At 24.1% G+C, this 19,754-nt stretch overlaps 5 protein-coding genes across 6 annotated transcripts in view; 4 read left to right on the forward strand and 1 right to left on the reverse strand.

The window, feature by feature from the left end:
* Positions 1-2,007, forward strand: part of LOC103580589 (fasciclin-1) — a 168,320-nt gene extending 166,313 nt beyond the window's left edge. For both annotated transcript variants that reach the window (XM_008562400.2, XM_053738652.1), the window contains one exon: positions 1,632-2,007. In XM_008562400.2, coding sequence (XP_008560622.1) covers positions 1,632-1,819 — 188 coding nt within the window. In that variant the 3' untranslated portion in view covers positions 1,820-2,007. The remainder of the gene's footprint in view (positions 1-1,631) is intronic.
* Positions 2,008-5,499: 3,492 nt separating this feature from the next.
* Positions 5,500-7,636, forward strand: LOC103580591 (uncharacterized). Its single transcript, XM_053738653.1, has 4 exons — positions 5,500-5,670; positions 6,392-6,661; positions 7,030-7,287; positions 7,354-7,636. The coding sequence occupies exons 2-4, from the start codon at positions 6,392-6,394 to the stop codon at positions 7,573-7,575; spliced, it is 750 nt and encodes a 249-aa protein (XP_053594628.1). The 5' UTR covers positions 5,500-5,670; the 3' UTR covers positions 7,576-7,636.
* Positions 7,637-8,938: 1,302 nt separating this feature from the next.
* LOC103580592 (SCF ubiquitin ligase complex protein SKP1a) lies at positions 8,939-10,319 on the forward strand. Its single transcript, XM_008562405.3, has 2 exons — positions 8,939-9,318; positions 9,903-10,319. Exons 1-2 carry the CDS (start codon positions 9,019-9,021, stop codon positions 10,131-10,133), a joined length of 531 nt encoding a protein of 176 aa, XP_008560627.1. The 5' UTR covers positions 8,939-9,018; the 3' UTR covers positions 10,134-10,319.
* A 2,111-nt stretch (positions 10,320-12,430) lies between these two features.
* Positions 12,431-13,304, forward strand: LOC103580594 (Dolichol-phosphate mannosyltransferase subunit 3 (DPM3) domain-containing protein). The gene is made up of 3 exons (XM_008562407.2): positions 12,431-12,539; positions 12,618-12,845; positions 13,169-13,304. The coding sequence occupies exons 2-3, from the start codon at positions 12,618-12,620 to the stop codon at positions 13,244-13,246; spliced, it is 306 nt and encodes a 101-aa protein (XP_008560629.1). The 5' UTR covers positions 12,431-12,539; the 3' UTR covers positions 13,247-13,304.
* LOC103580593 (2-(3-amino-3-carboxypropyl)histidine synthase subunit 2) lies at positions 13,257-16,095 on the reverse strand. Its single transcript, XM_008562406.3, has 4 exons — positions 15,840-16,095; positions 14,948-15,278; positions 14,217-14,731; positions 13,257-13,766 (listed from the first exon to the last, which is right to left on the reverse strand). Exons 1-4 carry the CDS (start codon positions 15,963-15,965, stop codon positions 13,305-13,307), a joined length of 1,434 nt encoding a protein of 477 aa, XP_008560628.1. The 5' UTR covers positions 15,966-16,095; the 3' UTR covers positions 13,257-13,304.
* Positions 16,096-19,754: the final 3,659 nt, after the last annotated feature.

Here is a 19,754-nt window from a genome sequence, read left to right on the forward strand (position 1 = left end):
TTGAAAAAGTAATAAAATAGCGACCTCTATACATCTGCATTAATTTAAACTTTTTCTCAGTCGTCGGTGGGTTTTATTTTTTTATTTTTTATTTCCTTTACTCTCTTTGTCAACTCCTGGGAATTCAAAAGTTTATTTTTTTTTTTTTTTATAATACTCAAAACTACTTTTATACTACTTGCGTAAACTTTTCTTATATATATATTTTTTTTTATGTATCAAAGTAATAAATTCTAAATAAGATGACATTAAATAGACCAGAGGATTATTTCATAGCAATTATTATTTTTTTTTTTTTTTTTATTAAAAGAAAATTTTATCGGATTATAAATTTATTTTTGTATCATTCATTGCGAACATGAGCTTCGATGCTTCTTGAAAAAAAATTTTTATTATGAAAGCATTTTACTGACAAGTTAAATATTTAAATCGAAATTCAAAATCAGGTTCAGTCTTATTATCTTTAACTTCAAATTCCTAACAAAACTATTGACAATTCAGTAAAAATGGTTATTATAAAAAATATAGGAAATTTAATTCTCTATAAAAAAGCTCCTGATAAGTTTTACTGTAAATCCAAAAATTTAAATGCTAGAAATTTTTTAAGAATACTGATTTTATTATAAAAAATATGAATTCATTTTTAGGGGATTGTAAATTTAAATTCTGGCAAAACTATTAGAGATACAGTAAAAGTTATTAAAGTAAGATTTATTGAGAATTTAATCCTCAACAAAAATGGTCCTGAGCAATTTTAACGTAAGTCTAATAGTTTAGATCCTAAATAAATTTTAAGTACATGTAAAATAAAATATGACTTTTTTTTATGAAAATTGTAAGTTTTAAGTAATTTTGCACACCTCGAACGCGAAGCAAAGAGGTTACAAGCTGATTAAAGTAAAATGCTTCCAAAGTGTGAGAACAATAATTATTTTATTGTTTGTAATTTATTAATAATTGTAATTATTCAATTTATGACTTTCACTTTAAATTTTATTTATGCAAGCTTGATTTGACCGCTTAAAGATAAATAATAAATGCACACCTCAAACTCTTTATATTACAGATAAAATATCAATTTAAATAATCTACTGTAATAAAAAAATTTTATTCTTCAATTATTTAAATTAATTAATTAATTAGAATTTAAAGCTAAAAACGAGTTAATTAAAAACAATACCTTGTTTTGAATAAAGAATTAAATGCTATTTCAAACGAGTACCAACAAGCCATACTTATTTTCATAAATTACAAAGATATACATATGCTTAAATTTCTACATACAAAATATATATTCGTCATTAACATTAATTAAAATAAGTATGCCTTGATAGTATTCGTTTAAAAGGGCATTTAATTCTCTACAATTTTACAAAAAGTAAAATTTTTTTTGCCGAGTGCACACGACTTTTCTATCAGCACCCGCCATTTTGAATATTTTACATGAGTGCATTATCTCCATTAACCAGTTTCCAGTCTATGAAAAATTCTTTAAATTCAACGCAAAGTATAATTTAAAGTCCCCAGTAATTTTTTTATTGTTACGCATCCCCCACTTCCGGTGTGCATTTATCATTAATCATGTTAATAAATAAAAAATCTGAGTGATTAATGATTAATACATTTTATAGGCTATCAAATAGAATGGATGGGTAAATGGATACGAGTATTCCGTCCAGATGTCGCTTGCACCAATGGAATAATTCACGTTATCGATGACGTTCTATTAATGCCCGAAGATGTCACTGTAAGCGGCGCCTCTCTATTAACAATCACTCCTCATATTTTAACAATTATTATTGCCAAATGGTTTTTATAAATCCACTTTTCAATGAATTAACAAAAAAAAAAAAAAGAAAACTAACTAACTCACCAATTAATTAATCAACCAATTAATTAATTAATTAATTAAAAAAAAATTTCTTATGGTCTACTGACCTTAAAAAAAATTAAATATTAAAATATTTAAAACAAAAAAAGATCATAATTTAAAATTCCATTTTTTTGATAATTAATTATTAATGATTAATAATTAATGATTAATGGTTAATATTTATTACTAATTAAATAGTAATATAAAGGCTGTAAATAATTGATATAGCCTATAATTATTTATTTATAAATAATTAAAAAAAATTTGTATGATTAATTAATTAATTTTTCAAATTTAATTAATTAGAATTAAAATAATTATACCAAATAATTTATAATTAAGTAATGCGTGAATAGAATTTCTTTTTTTTTTTTAATTAATTTGAGTAAAAATACTCGTAGGATATTAATAAATACGTTATTAATTAATAAATAATTAATGGTTAATTGATTAATGAAATAAAAGTGTGTCATAATTATTAAATATAAGTGAATTAATTATTTAAGATGAAATTTATTTATAATTAAATAAATAGTTATGTAAAAGTAAATAATTTTAAAACAGATAAAAATAATTAATGATTAATTATTGATTAATGATTATTAATTATTGATTTATTGGTATATGAACAAGTATTTGATGATGTAAAAGTTTAAGGGTATATCAATATTTGTACTGCCATGGTAGTGGAAGAATATATTTAACAAATTGAAGAAAATTAATTTAAATAAAAATAATAATTTTTGAAAAATTAATTTGATTTTTTTTTTGTAATTTTCGTGATGTTGAGAGATTAATTATTATCTATTATTTAAACAGGTTGCTATGGTATTTTTTTTTATTTCGAGTTTAGAGTGAGGAATTTTGGAAAATGATAATTTCGACTTTGAGATTTGGGAATAGTACATTGAAAAAGGAAATTAAATTTCCGTTCGTTTGAGTACCCACATAGTGAAATTTTGATTAAAAAATAAAATTTTTGAATATTTTTGAGTTTTTGAAAAATTAAAAAAAATTATTTTTGATTTTGTAAACTGTAGTTTTAAACAAGATATTAAAATTTGGGAAATTTGATAACTCGGATATTATTTGGTAAAATAATATTTGAAATTTTTTTAAAAATTTGAAAAATTATTATTTTTATTTTTTAAGTTCGAGATTTGAATAGTTCACTAGATTTCTTTAATTTTGAATATCGACATGCCAATATTACCAATAACTAAAAAATTTAAAAAATTTTTATTTTTTTCAAAAACTGCATAATTTTTTTTTTTTTTTTTTTTTTTTACGAATAATAAATTTAAGTGTAAAATAAAAATATCTTTCTCTAAATATTCTCATAACCGCATATTGAAAATAAATGTCAATTAATAATTAATCAATCAATTAACGCTAATTAATTTATTGTCATACGATTAATAATTAAATTCAATAAATTTACTTTTGTCATAGTCATCATCAATCATCACTTAATATAAATTTCATTACCATTATTTTAATAATTAATAATTATTTATCGTATATATTTTGATATTAATTAATTATTAACATACAATTCCTTCACTCAAATTAAATCGCTCTAAAAATCCAATATATAATTTATGATCCCAAATAATATTTCATTAGAAATTTTCAATATAATTAATATAATTATTAATTATATTATGGTTTACTGATGAAAGAAAGTATGAGGCAATAAAGGAAACATTTTTGGTTTTTGATTAAATATAAAAATCTAAATAAATTAAAATTATCATAGTTGAACAAAAATAGCGAAATATATAATAAATAAATAAATATAATTAATGATATATAAATAAACAAAACCAAAGAATTTTTAAAATTCAACAGGAAAAAAAATATATATCGAATACTGAATAAATAAAAAAAAATATAATAAATAATTGAATTTAATAACAAATACTTACTCTTGTTGGGATAAATATGATTAATATATTATAAAAAAAAAATAAATATAATATATACATAAACTTTAAATAACCCTGTTTGTTCAAAAATAAATGAATTAATAATTAAATTATGAATTTAAATTAAAAATATATAATAGTTAAGTAATTCAATATTGATTATAAAAATATAAAAGAATAATATCAGAGCTCTTTTTTCTCTGTATAAATATATATGTATATATATGTATATTAGGGCGGTCGTTAAAAATTAAATTTTCTCAGAAGCCCCATAAAAAGCTTCTTTTTAGTGAAAAAATACCTGGGGAATTTGGTTTTTTCTTTTTAAGTAAAAAGAACTCGCGCCTCAGGATGATTTAAGTTCATTTTTCGATACAATTGCGGATTTTTTTAAAAATTTCATGAAATATGCAGATTAAAGGAAAAAATCATAAGAACAATTTTGTAGGAAATTAAGTTCTTGACAAAAAAGGTCATATTTGTTTTTTTATAAAATATGTATTTATGAAGATATTTTTAAAAAACTTTTTTTAGATCTTGTGAATTGAGCGTTTTGAGAATTACAAATGTTGGAAATAATTTTTTCTAAGTTATATATAAACTTTAACAAGCATTAATTATTGATATGTTACAAGTTACGAAATTGTTTATATTTAAAAAAAAAATTTTATTTTTAACATTCGTAACTTTAAGTGCTCAATTAATAAGATCTAAAAAGTTTTTTTTAAAATATCTTCGTAAATACACATTTTATAAAAAAAATGAACATGACCTTTTTTGTGAAGAATTTAATTTCCTACAAAATTATTCCTATGAATTTTTTCTTTAATCTGCAAATTTAATGAAATATTTAAAAAAAAATTGCGATTGTAACGAAAAATGCTTTGATTGTCTTGAGGCACGTGTTCTCTTTACTTTAAATGAAAAAACCAAATTCTCCAGGTATTTTTACACTAAAAAGAAGCTTTTTATGGGGCGTCTAAAAAAATTTAGTTTTTAACGACCACCCTAATATATGTGTATACCTTTAATGTTTAGCTTGCTAACAATCGCTTTGCAATTAAAAACAATAAACAAAACATTTAAAAGAATAAATCACTTTTTGTAAAACAAAAACAAAAATTCATCCACAAAAAAAATAAAAAAAAATTAATTTAATTAACTTATAAGCTTTTTTCGAAAAAAAAAATAGTCAGATGTTTATTAATTTTACGCATTATCCAAAAACAAAAAAAAATAAATAATGATTATAATTACATTATTGATGAGCAAATAATAATTAGTTATTAAAATGAAAATAAGAAAAGGATTGATAATTTAAATCAATTAATTATATAAGTGAGAAAATAAATGATAACAAAAAAAGTAAAATAAAATATAATAATTATAATTATAATAAATTAACTTGGTCATTGTCACATCATTATTTGTACATTTTGTAGATAAATATAAGAAATAAATAAATCGCTTTCATCTGCAAAAATTGTTTTTTTTTTTTTTATTTTTTTCAAATTTAAACTTGGGTAAGTTAATACTTTTCTGTACTACGGCAGTAAATATATGTCCTTGTATGTAAATTAATAATTTTATTTCATTTTTATTCTCGTATAAGTATATTTTAGTCATTTTAATAAATTGATATGAGATAAAACATTTTTTTGTTATCACCGACATTGTTCTAATAATGACTCTGTGACAATTTTATAATTAGTATGTCGTGATTAATATTTAATGTAATTACTGTTTAAATAAATTATTTAATTTAGTTTAAATGCATCAAGTGTTGATAAAAAGTGGATAATGTTTTGAAAAAGTTACAAGTGTCGTTTATTAATTACAATAAATAAAACAGTTGATAAAAATTATAAAGTTGAGTTGATTTATATTTTCGGGCTTTAATTTTTATAATTGAGCCTTTGGTATTTCGGTGAAATATTCTCGTAAAATAATTTTAAAAAATTACAGGATAAAAGCTTTAGATGTTCACTTTCTCAGTGGGTCACCACAACAAAAAAACATAAAAATTCGTTAAAATTTATTTTTACAAAACAAACTCGCGGGATCGCTAAATTAAATATTGACATCTCTTGGAAGTCGGAAATTTTTTGAAGTTAAATTTTTTAGTTGCATAAAGATAAAATATACCGGAAGCTTATTTTTGGAGGTTTACTTAATGTCTTTTTTTATTTACCTAGAATTATTAATTGGGGTTTTATTTTACGGCGAATCTGAAAGCACGAATTTCCCTAAAAATTATCACGACAATAATAAATAATCGTACGAAGCTGGTGAGCTGCTCGTTTTAAAACTCAAACTACGGGCTTACCGATGAGTATAATTAATTTTAATACTCTGTTTCTTTATGCTACAGCTTAAAATTAACAGTTAAAATGAAATAATTTTAATGAATTTTTCTTTTTTTGTCTGTATCTTGGCAAGATATCATTTGGGATTTAATTATCCAAAAAATTAAAGTAGAGATTCAAAATTTGAAACAATGTTATTTTGAACTTGATACGATTATTTTGATTAAAAGTATAGCGTCAGGAGTTTTGGTCTCTTTTATTCGATTTATAAATTCTGCTTATAGATGCCGATATTAACTTTACGTACCAACGACGGAAAAATTCATAAATTAAATTCTGACCTTATAAGATATTCAGCAACACTTAAAAATTTATTACAAGACGTCAACATCGATGAGTATAGAGAAGGCGACATAATAAGTTTACCTTACAAGGAATCCTCTCTAATAGATAAATGCATCAATTTCGTTAAAACTCAAGCTAAATATTTAGAACCTGAAAACACCGTATATCAATTAACTGAATCTGTCAATTCTGATGAATCTTTATCACAGGTATTCTTTGTATTTATCTACAATATTTCATCACCAACATTTATAAATATCAAGTTTACCTAATATACACTAATTATAATATTCGATTTATCTTTAAGTAAATCAATAGAACATTTAGTTTAAATACCTAATGACAATAAAAAAAATCTAAAATTTTTTTTTTTTTTACAAAATTATCACCATCTCCAAGTTAACGAACTCAAATGCTCTAGTTTGAGTACCCACGTGACCATAAAAAAATTTATAAAAATTTTTCAAAATCCCAATCGCCATCATATCAAATTATAACAACCAAACACGTTTCTATTTTTTTTATTATTTAAAAATTCAAAATAATAACTGATGACCGTTTAAATTATTTATTACAGTCAGGAGATATTTATTACCTAGAATCATCAGATAAAATAGCCTTTAAAGTTCATAAGAACGTTATTACACTATCAAGCGTTTGGAAAGAAGTCGTCGAAATTATGGGCGATACTTCAGATAATATTGTACCCGTTCCGAAAATTCATTCACAAGTATTACGTCTACTCGTTGAATGGGCGGAATTGAAGCACGAAAACATTAATATTAATAGAAAATCAACCAACGAATCATCCGAGTGGGAAACTGTTTTTTTTAAAGTGAATATTTTTTTTTTATTAAAAAATTTGTTGCAACGAAAAATTTATCACTGAAATTTTTTACAGGACGTAGAGATAAATTTATTATTCGAACTAGTCAATGCAGCAAATTATCTAGATATTCCAGAATTATTAAGCGCAACCACAACTTCAGTCGCTAATCATTTAAATCAAGAAAGTATCCAAAATATTCGTAAATTATTCCATGTCGAAGATGATTTACACACAAATTTAAAAGAAATATTAAATGACGAATTTCAATATTTTGATGAATCATTAATTGTTTAAAAAAATAGTACGATGAAAAATAATTAACTGTACTTACAATAAAATTATTACAAGTAATTAATTTTTTAATTCTGAATAAAAATTGAAATTTTTTTATTTTCCTTTCATATGACAATAACTTTTTAAATTTTCAAATTATCACTTTGGTGATAAGAATCTTTTTTGCAGAAAATTTAACGAGCTAAAAAAAAGGTCTGATACAAAATTTTGATAAATTTTCTTATCTTGAAATTACGGGCAGTTTAAATTCCCGATAGTAATTAACAATTTTTTTTTGATTCGTTAATTTAAAACATTTATAAAAGTATGATTTTTAAATTTATTTAGTGACGGCAGCAAAAGAAATTGAGTCTAGGTTTATTTGAGTTCTCACGTCGTTGGATTTTGGCAAAAAAAAAAATTAATTTTTCAAATTTTCAAAAATTTTAGTAAATTTTTAAAAAATTTTAATTACTTTCATTTTATCACTTAAATGATCAAATTATAATTTTTTGGCTACTTTAGGGCTAGTTTTTGACACAAAAAATTAAAATAAAATAATTTGTACAAGATACAATGACGTAATTAATTTTTTAAATTTATACAAGGACACAAGTTAAGATGGAAATTTTATTTGAAACTTTTTCATTAATTAAAATAAAGTATTAAATGTTCAGAAATGAAGCAGTGGCTACAAATGGTACTTCTACCCTTTAAAAACCAAAATATCTGAATTTAAAAAAATTAATATTTAAACTTAAGCTCGCGAGTTCAAATTTAGTTCAGTTTTTTTAAAGCAATTCGCAGACAGTGTCTCTCACTTTTTAAAAATATTTGATAACTTTCAATTGTAACGATCGTAACAACATTTTTATAATTAATTTAATAAAAGTTAAAGCATTAATGGAAAAACGGGCAATGAAATTACAATTTTGCCGAGATATAGATTTTTTAAAAAATTATTTACAGTTGACATCAATTGGAAGTTAAGCAAAATTTGTTATATAGATGTCAGTAAAATCTTCATGTGAATTTTATAATTAGAGTTTTCAAATTTTGTAGACTAAAATTTATTCAAAAAATTTCGTTTAAATCCTAATTAATAACAACTGTAATTTTTTTAAAAGATCATTGAATATTTTCAAAAAGTGGGGGTGGGGGTTTGTCTGAGAGTGCCCTTTATACAAAAAAAATATAAATAAATAAATAAAAAATAAAAATTAATAATTTATTTTAAGTAATAATTTAACAAAACAAATTATACTTTTTTGAGTCAAAAAAAAAATTGTCTACTGATAAAAAAAATATTGTCGTGTATTGTTTTATCACGTAATATGATAAGTCACGTATTTATGAGTATTAAAAGTGTAAAAAAAAATTACTTAAATAATTTCATAGTATGAAATTAAAAAATTAATTTGTTAATATTAAAAAATAAATTAATATTAATAATCATAAATAATAATGGCTTCTGAAAGTCAAAGTGAAAATACAGTTTATATGGTTCAATCATCGGATAATAAAATACGCAGAGCTAAAAGATCGACCTTAGACCGATGGGTTACAATAAAAGAAATGTTTGAAATAGGAATAGATAGTGATTCAGAGACTCCTGTTTATTTACCAGGCATTACATCCCAAATGCTTGATTTAATTCTCGAGTGGGATCAGAAGTATAGAATTTTAGGAGACGAATTACCAATTAGAGAAAATAATGGACTTGAGTATTTTGATCTTAATCAAAATCAATTTGAATTCTTTCAGGTAAGATATGTGTAAAATTAAGGAGACCACATAAAGAACTGAAGACACTTTTTTTGTAGGAAATTTAATTATCTATAAACTTATGAAGATACATTTTTTTCGTATTTTTGTAAATTAAGACTGTATTTAAATTTTAAAAACTCGATATAAAAATTTGAAAAAAAGTTTAGAAATTTTTGAATTTTGATACTTAAATTGTGACTTAATTATTGAAGATACGATAAAAAGGTATAGAAACAAAGTTGTAGAGAATTAAATTTCCTACAAAAAATATCCGATTGATTTTTGTGATAAAATCATTAAATCAAGAGTTATTGTGATTTTTAGTAAAAAATAATGATTTTTATTTATGAGACTGAAGTTAGCCGACGTCTAATAATTTTTGGATTTTTTTTAAACGATAAGTTATAAAAAAAAAAATATTTAAAAAAATTGCACCCATAGTTTTTTAAATTCTCTACATGTGCATTTTTTTTTTTTTTAAATTAAATTGTTGAAAAAAAATCGGAAAATTGTTAATTGTCTGATAACTTCAAAATCATTTTTTATTTTAATGGATCGTTTTTTTTTGTCATATTTTAAAGACAGTGGAAGCAAAGGGTAAAATATGGATTTTTGAACTAGTCAAAGCCGCAAATTATCTCCAAATACCGGATTTATTTCGTGCAGTATGCCGCTATTTAGCTATGAAAATAAAAGAGCTTAAAACTGCAGTTAATGTTCAAGAATATTTTGGGATTCCCAGGCATGAAATAGATCCCGAAGTTCGACGTTTGTCGATAAAAACAAATAATAAGTGGTGTGAAAATCTATAGAATCAAGGATCCAAGTAATAATTTCGCATGTCAACAATATAAAAAATAAATTCCTAATTTTTATACTCAAAATTCAAAATTTTGTTTATTATTTGGCATAAAAGTAATGACTTTTTGACAATTAAATTTTTTGTAACTCTGACAATAAATTGTAACTTTAAGCTCATTAGCTTCCTAATAAAATTTCCTGCCTTAAATATTTATTTATCCTTATGAAATTTAAAAAAAAAAATTCATGAGTGATCTTGATTTATTGTCTAAATTTTTTAATTTTCAATAATTTGAAGTTAACATTAATGAGCGTAAATGTAACTGACAAGTTACAATTTAAAAATTTTGAAATAAATAAAGAAAATGTAAGTAGAATAAAAATTTAAAAATGCGTATTCAGATCAATGAAAAATCAGTGTGTGCATTTTATTAAATTTCAGTATTTTAATTTATTTATTTAAAATTTATAGATTGTCTCATGTCTACTACATTTGCACTCATTAATATTTAGTAGAAAATAAATTTTTTTTTGGCTCGACAAACCTGAAGGTCCATTGTTGTAAAAAGAAGGACTAAATTAATTGTCACCGTCATCTGTTTCTACTTTTTTGAATTATTTGTATAAAAAAAATATGATCCTGAAGTTAACAGACAATTAATAATTTTTGAATTTTTTGTTCCTACTAAATAATTACAAAAACATACAAACTAAAAATATGGACATGTAGAGAATTTCAAAAACTACAGGTGCAAATTTTTTTAATATTTTTTTTTTTTTATAATTTATTGTTTAAAAAGAATCAAAAAAATTACTAATTGTCTGCTAACGTCAGGATCATTAAAAAAAAATCGAAAAATCACTCACTTGATTCAAATTCCGCCATTTTCTTTTATTAAACCACTAAGTTTTCTTCATAAAATTTGTTCATTAAACATAAATATTTATTTATAACATATATATGAATTATATATCTCGGTCGTTTTGGAAAAAATCAGTTTAATTTTCATCACATCACCGTCACTTGTCACCCATCGTTTACACTTTGAAACACATTACTTCAAAACAATCACTTTAAATAATAAAAATTTATAGTAATTAACACACCACTTAAATTATCATAATTAAAAACACAAAAACATTAGTTATTGTTAATAATTAAAGGAAAATTCAAATTTTATTCCTACTAGCACTAATTCTCGTTACTCGAAACTCGCAACTGATATCGACGCCGCAAAACTGCGCATTAGCACACGCGCGCTAAATTGATGCAAAGTTGAAACTAAAGATGGCGCCATATACAAATGGTAAAAAAAGACAAACGTTTCGAATTCAATCAGATTTAAGTGAATGTGATTTGGTGTGAAAATTAAATTTGACAAAAAAGTTGGCCGGATATGGGATTACCCGAGGCCTTAGAATATATAAATATATACTCGGAAAAAAAAAAAAAACACAAACGTTAGTATTTTATTTACAGTAAACAGTAAATAAACAATGTCGTTATCTTAAATAAAATAAATCAAGTGACAGTTTAATAAATTTATTAAATAAATAAATAAAATAAACCTAAAATAATTGGATAAAAAAAATTTAAAAAAAAAAAATGTGACCCTGTACCCTGATTAAAAACTTCGATTGAATCCGATTGAAAAGGTCCAATCGGATTTAATCAGAAATTTCTGATTGATTTTTAATCAGTTTCAATCAGATTTAATCGGATCTTCCGAATGATTCCTATATATAGTTAGCAGACAATAAAAAATTTTCGAATTTTTTTTTTTTCAACAAATGAATTAGAAAAAAAAAAAAAAAAATGCACATGTAGAAAATTAAAAAAACTACAGGTGCAATTTTTTTTAATATTTTTTTTTTTTATAATTTAAAATTTTGATTAAACTGTAAAAATTATGAGACGCCGCCAACTTCATGAGACTGAAGTTACCCGACGTCTAATAATTTTTGAATTTTTTTTTTAACGATAAATTATAAAAAAAGAATGTTTTAAAAAAATTGCACCCGTAGTTTTTTTAATTCTCTAAATGTGTATTTTTTTTTAATTTCTTTTTTTCTTTAAATAAAATTGTTGAAAAAAAAATCTGGAATTACTTGTCAGTAAAATTAAATACTCGCAAATTATTCATAAACTGACAATATCAATGATTGATTAATTAATTTAACTAAATCATCATGGAAATTAAAATGAATTCTATTTGAAAATAATAATAATTATATATAAAAAGTTTGAAGTTAAATCTGTAAATGTCAGAAATTACATTTTGCGCATTCTACCGGTAAAATATTGAAAAATGTCGTATAATTCATACATGACAAGTAAGTTATAGGTTAATGTGTTGTCATAACATTGAATAATAAGGAGACTATTATATTATTGATAAAAAATATATATTCATATAGTAAGACTTTTTAATCTTATCATAAATAATCAAAAAATATTTTTTTTTAAACTAACCATTACTAATTTATTTATTTAGATGACCAAATTAATGGAATGGGTGTTTTGTCTGGGACTATTTTTAGGTCCATGGACAGCTGCAATAACCGGCACAATAAAATCACCATGGGTTAATGAACACCGGCAATTATTATTAATATTACCGATTATTTTAGTTATTATTTTTGGTATATATGCTGTTACTGTGGTACTATACCGTACATTTACTTTTAACAATTGCGAGGAAGCCGCCAAACAACTTCAGCAAGTAAGAAAAAAATTTTTTTTTTTTTGAAACTGTTGACATACAATTTGATAAAAAAAATAATTTCTGTTTAGAAATCGATAGAAAAACAAATGCCCTTTAAGAAGAGTACCAACAAGACATATTTATTTTAATATAAACCAAAGATTTACATATATTTAACTTTGCAAGAGTTGAAATATATAAATATGACTTGGTAAAATTAAAAATAAGCAAGGCTTGTTGGTACTCGTTTTGAAGGGCATTGAATTTTCTATCGACCAACGCAATTTGTTTTAATTAAAAAAAAAAAAATATTAATTACTTGATTATTTTAATAATTACAGCAAATCGCACAAGCGCAGGCTGAATTGAGAATAAAAGGGATTTTACCACGTGATCCAAAAGGTTCTGAATTAATGTAAATAATTTTATAAATAAAAAATTTTTATTAATTACATAATTTATAAATTATAAAATTAATTATATCTTATTAATTAATGGTTCGGTATCATAATTAATAGGCAACCCACGACGACCTTGTTCCGCTGTTTTTACTTCTGTTTCTCCTAGTTTTTGTTCTAGTCCTTGCCAAGAACGATTTAGTAGAAAATCGGCGCCAGCTTTACCGATTGCGACCGTACCATCATTTTTACACGCCAGAGTCTTCATTTTCTCAGTATCAGTCTGATCTGCACTTTTAGATGAATAATTACGCAATTTTCCGGTAATTAACGATATGTCTGATTGATCTGTTGACTTAAATTCGACGTAATTTATCCCACCGGGTAATAATTGTCGGAAATCAAGGCAGTAGTTTGTAGAAAATTCTCTTGAATCATTGAAAGCTAGTTCAACTTCAAATGGAGTACACAGTGGTTTATAATAGTCCTTTGAGTCAAATATTTCATTTTCTGGGCAAGCTATTACGACAAATGCATCAACCTGTAAATTAATATTTTTTTTATCAACTTTCATTTTTATTACTTCATGTGATTTTGGCGTCGGGGTTTGTAAGAAAAAAAAAAGTTAATGGTACTGTTAAATTCTCAACAAAATTTCATAAAGTTTGAGTACCAACGTCGGTATCTTTGATTGATATTAGAAATACTCGTATATTAATTATCAGATAAATTAATTAAAAAATTTGAAAACTAAAAATATTGTTGTGGGTACTCATTTTACGTGAAATCCGGTCTACTACTCGTCAATTATGGTCACTTGACAAAACAAAAATTTCGTTCAAAAAACCTTTGTTTTGAAATTGCACACCTCGAACGCGAAGCGGAGGTGTACAATTTTGCTCTCGAAATATATTCTTGTGGGTACTCATTAAACTCAGAATTTCATCAGCTATTCAAATATGGGTATAATTATTCTTAAAAAAATTCTTACCTCCGCAAAATTTGCCAATTTCGCAGGATTTGGTTTTCCAACACTAAATATATATGATTTAATATTTTTACGTTTTAATATACTCTTAATCATATCTAATACATCCAAATAATTCTTTATCCCTAGTGTTGCTACAACGATACCAATAACTTTTGCGTCTTTTAATTTTTCAACCAAAAAACGACGTCGTCTCAACCAGGGATTTTTTGTTACTTCAAATTCATTTATGTTCATCTTAATACTTTCCTCTTCTATTTTTCCTGTACAGTAATACCAATTCTGTACAGGTATACTAAGCGCAAATGAAGCTAATGTTTTATTATTATCTCCTAAATAAAATCCTACAAAATCTTCAAATTTATCGTCGTTTAATAATAGTTCACGTCCAATTATTACTTTTTTCTGATCACTATCATCACTTTTCTTATCAGTAAAGCCAACATTTGATTTACAATTTAATAAAGTTAATTTTATTTTATTATAATTATTTTCTTTTAATTTTTTCCAAATCGATTCTGTAAAAAAAAGTTTTTTTTTTTAAATTAAAACAAAAAAAAAAAATTTTAAGACGGTACTTCAATAGAAAATTAAAAGTCCTTTCAAATGAATACCAACATATGTTTATTTGAAAGTGATAGAAAAATAGCTTGTTGGTATTCATTTGAAAGAACATCAAATTTTCTATCTTTCTATATATGTAAAACATAATAGTAATTAATTTACGTAATTACCAATCGCATGTGCGTAAGAGACGTCGTAAAAAAATAAAATATTTCTATCACAATCAAAATAATCACAGAATGATTGAATAAAAATATCTATATCAATATTACACCTCGGCAGTACATGAAAAATTGGTAACTTAATTGTAGGATTAAGACATGCATGTCCAAAATGAATAATTCCATCGGCTTTAATATGATCCGCTGCTACTTCGTCCACACAACAACTTCCACATGTCGTATCACCTAGAATATATACTTTGTGACCTAATAATTTTTCTAGCTCTAGCGCTATAATCGCAGAGTCCTTTAAAAGTGTATCAGGAAATTGCAAGCAGACCTGAGAAAAAAAATCATCATGACAGTCGTGTAGATAATCAAATTTCCGGTAAAATGAATACCCACAACCTTATATTTCAATCAAGTTATCATTGGTAATTACAATTGTTAATTAATTACCCCCTTTAATTGTCAAATAAATTATTTCTCTAAATATATGGATGTGGGTACTCATTTTACTCGCGAGCTCTTTCTCTGCCACGTAATAATAATAATTTTTAAAAGAACGAGAAAAAAATTTTTTCGAAAAAAAAATTAATTTTTTGTAAAACCAAAATGATCGGAATTTTTTTTAAAATTAATTTTCAATACTACATATTATAAAAAATAATTCAAAGTTTGTTATCAATTCATAATAAAATCTTATGTGGCGTACGTGAATTTTGCTCTGAAGTGAATGGCGCCTTTCTGACATTTGAAAAGAAAAAGTCATAAAATCTTTATATGTGTTTATATATGGTACATATTATTTGAGCGACCAAATTTAATGAAGAAAAAACAAAATTTTTTCTTGAATAAAATTTAAAAAAATTATAAATCTGATAAATTTGAAAATACATACCGTTTTTAATCCACGTGCTTTTATCCACTCGACACAATTATTTAAATAATAATATTCTAATTTTTTAGCGGTTTCTAAATTTAAACTATTACTTTCATGGTTTACTAAACAATTAGAAGGTGTCATTATAAATTAATGACAATTGTTTTAAAAAATTATAAAACAAAATTTTATAATAAATCTTATTATATTTTCGGAGTTCACTTTCGTAATGACAACTTTCAATATTTTTATACCAAAGTCCAATGACCTAAAATTATCAAGACCCTTTTTCTATTTTGTGTCTGTCAATTATGACTATTTTTATCGCGGGAATAGTTATAACTAATTTTAAATACCGATAAAAGTACCAACAGTTGGTAATTTATGTTTAACAGGTCCTCAAATTTCGAGGAAATTATTGAAAATTTTATCTCCCTTCAGAAATATTTAAAACTAAATTTGCGGTCAAATCCTATATTATTTGTATTTAATTTAAAATTTAAATTTTATAAATAATTAAGGGTGCATTCCAACATGTGCTGCGAGCAGCTGTAATGTAGCTCATTTCGGAATGCACCCTTATTAATTATTCTTATTACTTGCGCGGTAAATTTAAATATTTAAAAAATAAATTATTAGAAAATAGAGAAAACTAAAAATCATACATCAAAATAAAATGGCGGTAGAATATGATAGAAAAATAATTTAAAAAAAAAAAACACGCAAGTGTTTGAACAAACCTTGGTGGGGAAATAATATGCAGAAGGGTGTCCTAATACACTTGGAGATTTAATTTAAATTGCTCCAAGTGTATTGCAGCTAAACAAACGTCACTTAACTGCTATTTCCCACCAGACGATGCCAAATGATTTAGCTCAGGAACTAGGCAGGTATCAGCATCAGCCATCAGCAACACTTTACACTAGCACTGAACACAAAACATTCAACCACACCACAGACACTTTGCACAATTTAAATTTTACAAACACTGCACATTTTAATTAAACAATTATGGGCAAAAATTTTATGGATAATTCCGCGAATTAACTGCAATACTGTGTTTGAATTTAAACGTAAAGAAGAATCTGGACTACTACTGCCATTTCGATGATACTGACTGCCGCTATCGAACCGCCAATTGATACAAAGCAATCGATTTTGCGATTCATTCTCCCACCCCCACTATAGCGAAAATTTGAACGTTGAATAGAGCAACGCGCAGTAGCGCCATCTTGGCGCGAATTTTCAAAATTGAAATTCGATAATTTTATTAAAATTTATTTGTGTCAATAATTATGTTAATTAGACTAAAAAGCAAACTTGAAATTTTTTATTTTCATCAATAATTTATTAATTATCTCTATTACTTGCGCGGTAAATTTAGATGTTCGAAAAATAATTCATTAGAAATGTGAAAAAAATTAAAAATCGTAAATCAAAATAAAATGGTAGCAAAATATGATAGAAATATTTAAAATAATGAGTGTGAGTGTAGCAGACGTCAGACCAATTGAAAACTATAAGTAAATAATTTAAAAAATAATATTTATAAAAAATTTATCACTTATTAATTTACAAAATTTTTTAAATGCACATTTTTTATAAATATTATTTTTTAAATTATTTACTTATAGTTTTGAATTTATCTGATGTCTACTTCATTCACACTCATTTTAAAATACTAAAAAAAAAAAAAAAAAAAAAAACACGCAACTTGACCAAAAAAACAAATTAAAACAATTACTCACGGTAAATTACTCACTTACGCACTGAAATTATTTATAGAAACGAAACGCCGATTTTAATTATTAAACATTACTCACTACTGAAACACTAAAAAAATACACGAATACATTTTTTTAAAATGTCAGCAGAAAATGTTTAAAAAAAAAAAAAATTATGTTCTCATTAATTACTTGACAAAAAAAAATGAAAATTATACACAAAAGACCACTGATAATTTTTAAACACCTTGATAAATAAATTATAATTAATAAAAATTATTTTCACGGTTTTTAATTTATTTAAACGAACGACAACGAACGCCGGTAGTCGAACAATAGAAACGACGCCACGAATTAAATGGTTTGTTTTACTTTTTATATTTTACGTACCGATTGAATTATTATCACAAAACGTCCGTTTAGTGATGGAGAATATTAAGAGACAAAAGTTCTTATTTATTTGTACGAAAAAACACTTGATTCATTTATTTAAACACGAGCTAGACAAGGTCTGAGACACTGCAATGGCGATAATATCAAGTCGGAGCCTGAAACAGTTGCGCAGCTGTGGGGCCGGGTGAAACGACCTGCGCAGTAGAATAAAATTTAGACACGCCTGCGCAGGAAGCTTCTCGATGGCGTCAGTCTCCCGCTTAACCGAAGCTCTCATTGTCGTTGTCGTTTCACTCGGGTAAAATAATTAATTTAATTATTGTGTCGTTCGATTTTAAATGTCTCGTTACTTTTAAATAATTATTCGTTAAATAATAAATATTTTGTGGTATTGAATTGCGTGTGACCGTAACGTAAGTTGTGAAATAAATTAAATTCAGTGCCGGAGTAGCTCTCGTGTAATTTGACACCATGTTGATTCTCGGAATTTTAAAATGAAAATAAAAATACTCAAATGTGTTAGTATTATTAAAAATAATATTCTCAAGTGATTGTTGTAATGTAGTAATTAATCAGTTGCATTAATTTAATTTTTTAGTGAGTGTTTATATATTTAATTTATTAATTCGTGTGTCGATGTACGAGCACTTGTCGCAGAGAATGAAAATGGCGGGAAAAGTGAGTAAATTTAAAAAATTGTTTGTGTTGCAAATTTCTTTTAGCAAATAACTTTTTTTCAAACTTTGAAAGTTTTTTTTTAAAGAAATTAATTAATATACAAATTATTAATCGTAGAAAGTGCATTTTTTTATTTATTTATTTAATAATTTTTAAACATCAAGTTTTACATTCAGTATTTAAATATTTATTTTTCTACTAAATTATAATAACTTATATATGTATATATAGACATATGAAAGCTAATAATTAAAATCACATGGTATTAAATATTGAAGGAGACATTTTATTTTTATTTAAAATAATAATTATTATTAAATAAATTTAAAATTTAACTTTGATTGTCAATAATTAAATTCACGTTATCTTCAATTTAAATAAAATTATAATTTACTTGTCTCCTTAAATATAACGCATTAATTATAATCGAATTAATTTGTTTTAATTAATCAAATTTAGTATAATAAAAAAAAATTCATGACCAAGACCAAAATTTGGTAAATTATTTAAATAAAAATCTAAAAATTTTCTCTAAGTACGTAATTGATTTTACTAAAATTATAAAATCCATTTTTAAACGCTAATTTTTTTTTAAATTAATGATTAATTTATGTAATTAATTGTATTAATCACAGAGTCCAGCTTATAAATAATAATTTATTATTTTTTTAAAGAAAGTTTAAATAAATACATAACTAAAGTTTAATTGTTTATTTTAGAGTGGATTTAAATTGACTTACACACGTTTATAGGCACAATAAAGGCTTTTTTTTTTTTCATAAATAATCTGTAGGATTAAATCATTACTTTATTCGGTATGGAAAAAAGTCATTAAATTTTTTTCAATTCAATCATTTGAATGACTGAAATTTATGACGGGGATTAAAAGAAAAATTTCGCTTGCAGAATTTGTTAGGAAATTTAAAGCCCTTTAAAATGAGTACCAACAAGCCCGGCTTATTTTTATAAGTTTACAAGTTGTACATATATATTTGTTTAAATATATGTATATCTTTTGGACATATTTTAATAAGTATAGATTGTTGATACTCGTTCAAAGGGGCATCAGATTTCCTATCAATTTAGAAAAAAAGTTCTTTTATTTTCGAAATTTTCGGAATCAAAATTTTCAAAATTT

This window comes from Microplitis demolitor, chromosome 4 (assembly GCF_026212275.2).
Source record: "Microplitis demolitor isolate Queensland-Clemson2020A chromosome 4, iyMicDemo2.1a, whole genome shotgun sequence".
NCBI lineage: Eukaryota > Metazoa > Arthropoda > Insecta > Hymenoptera > Braconidae > Microplitis > Microplitis demolitor.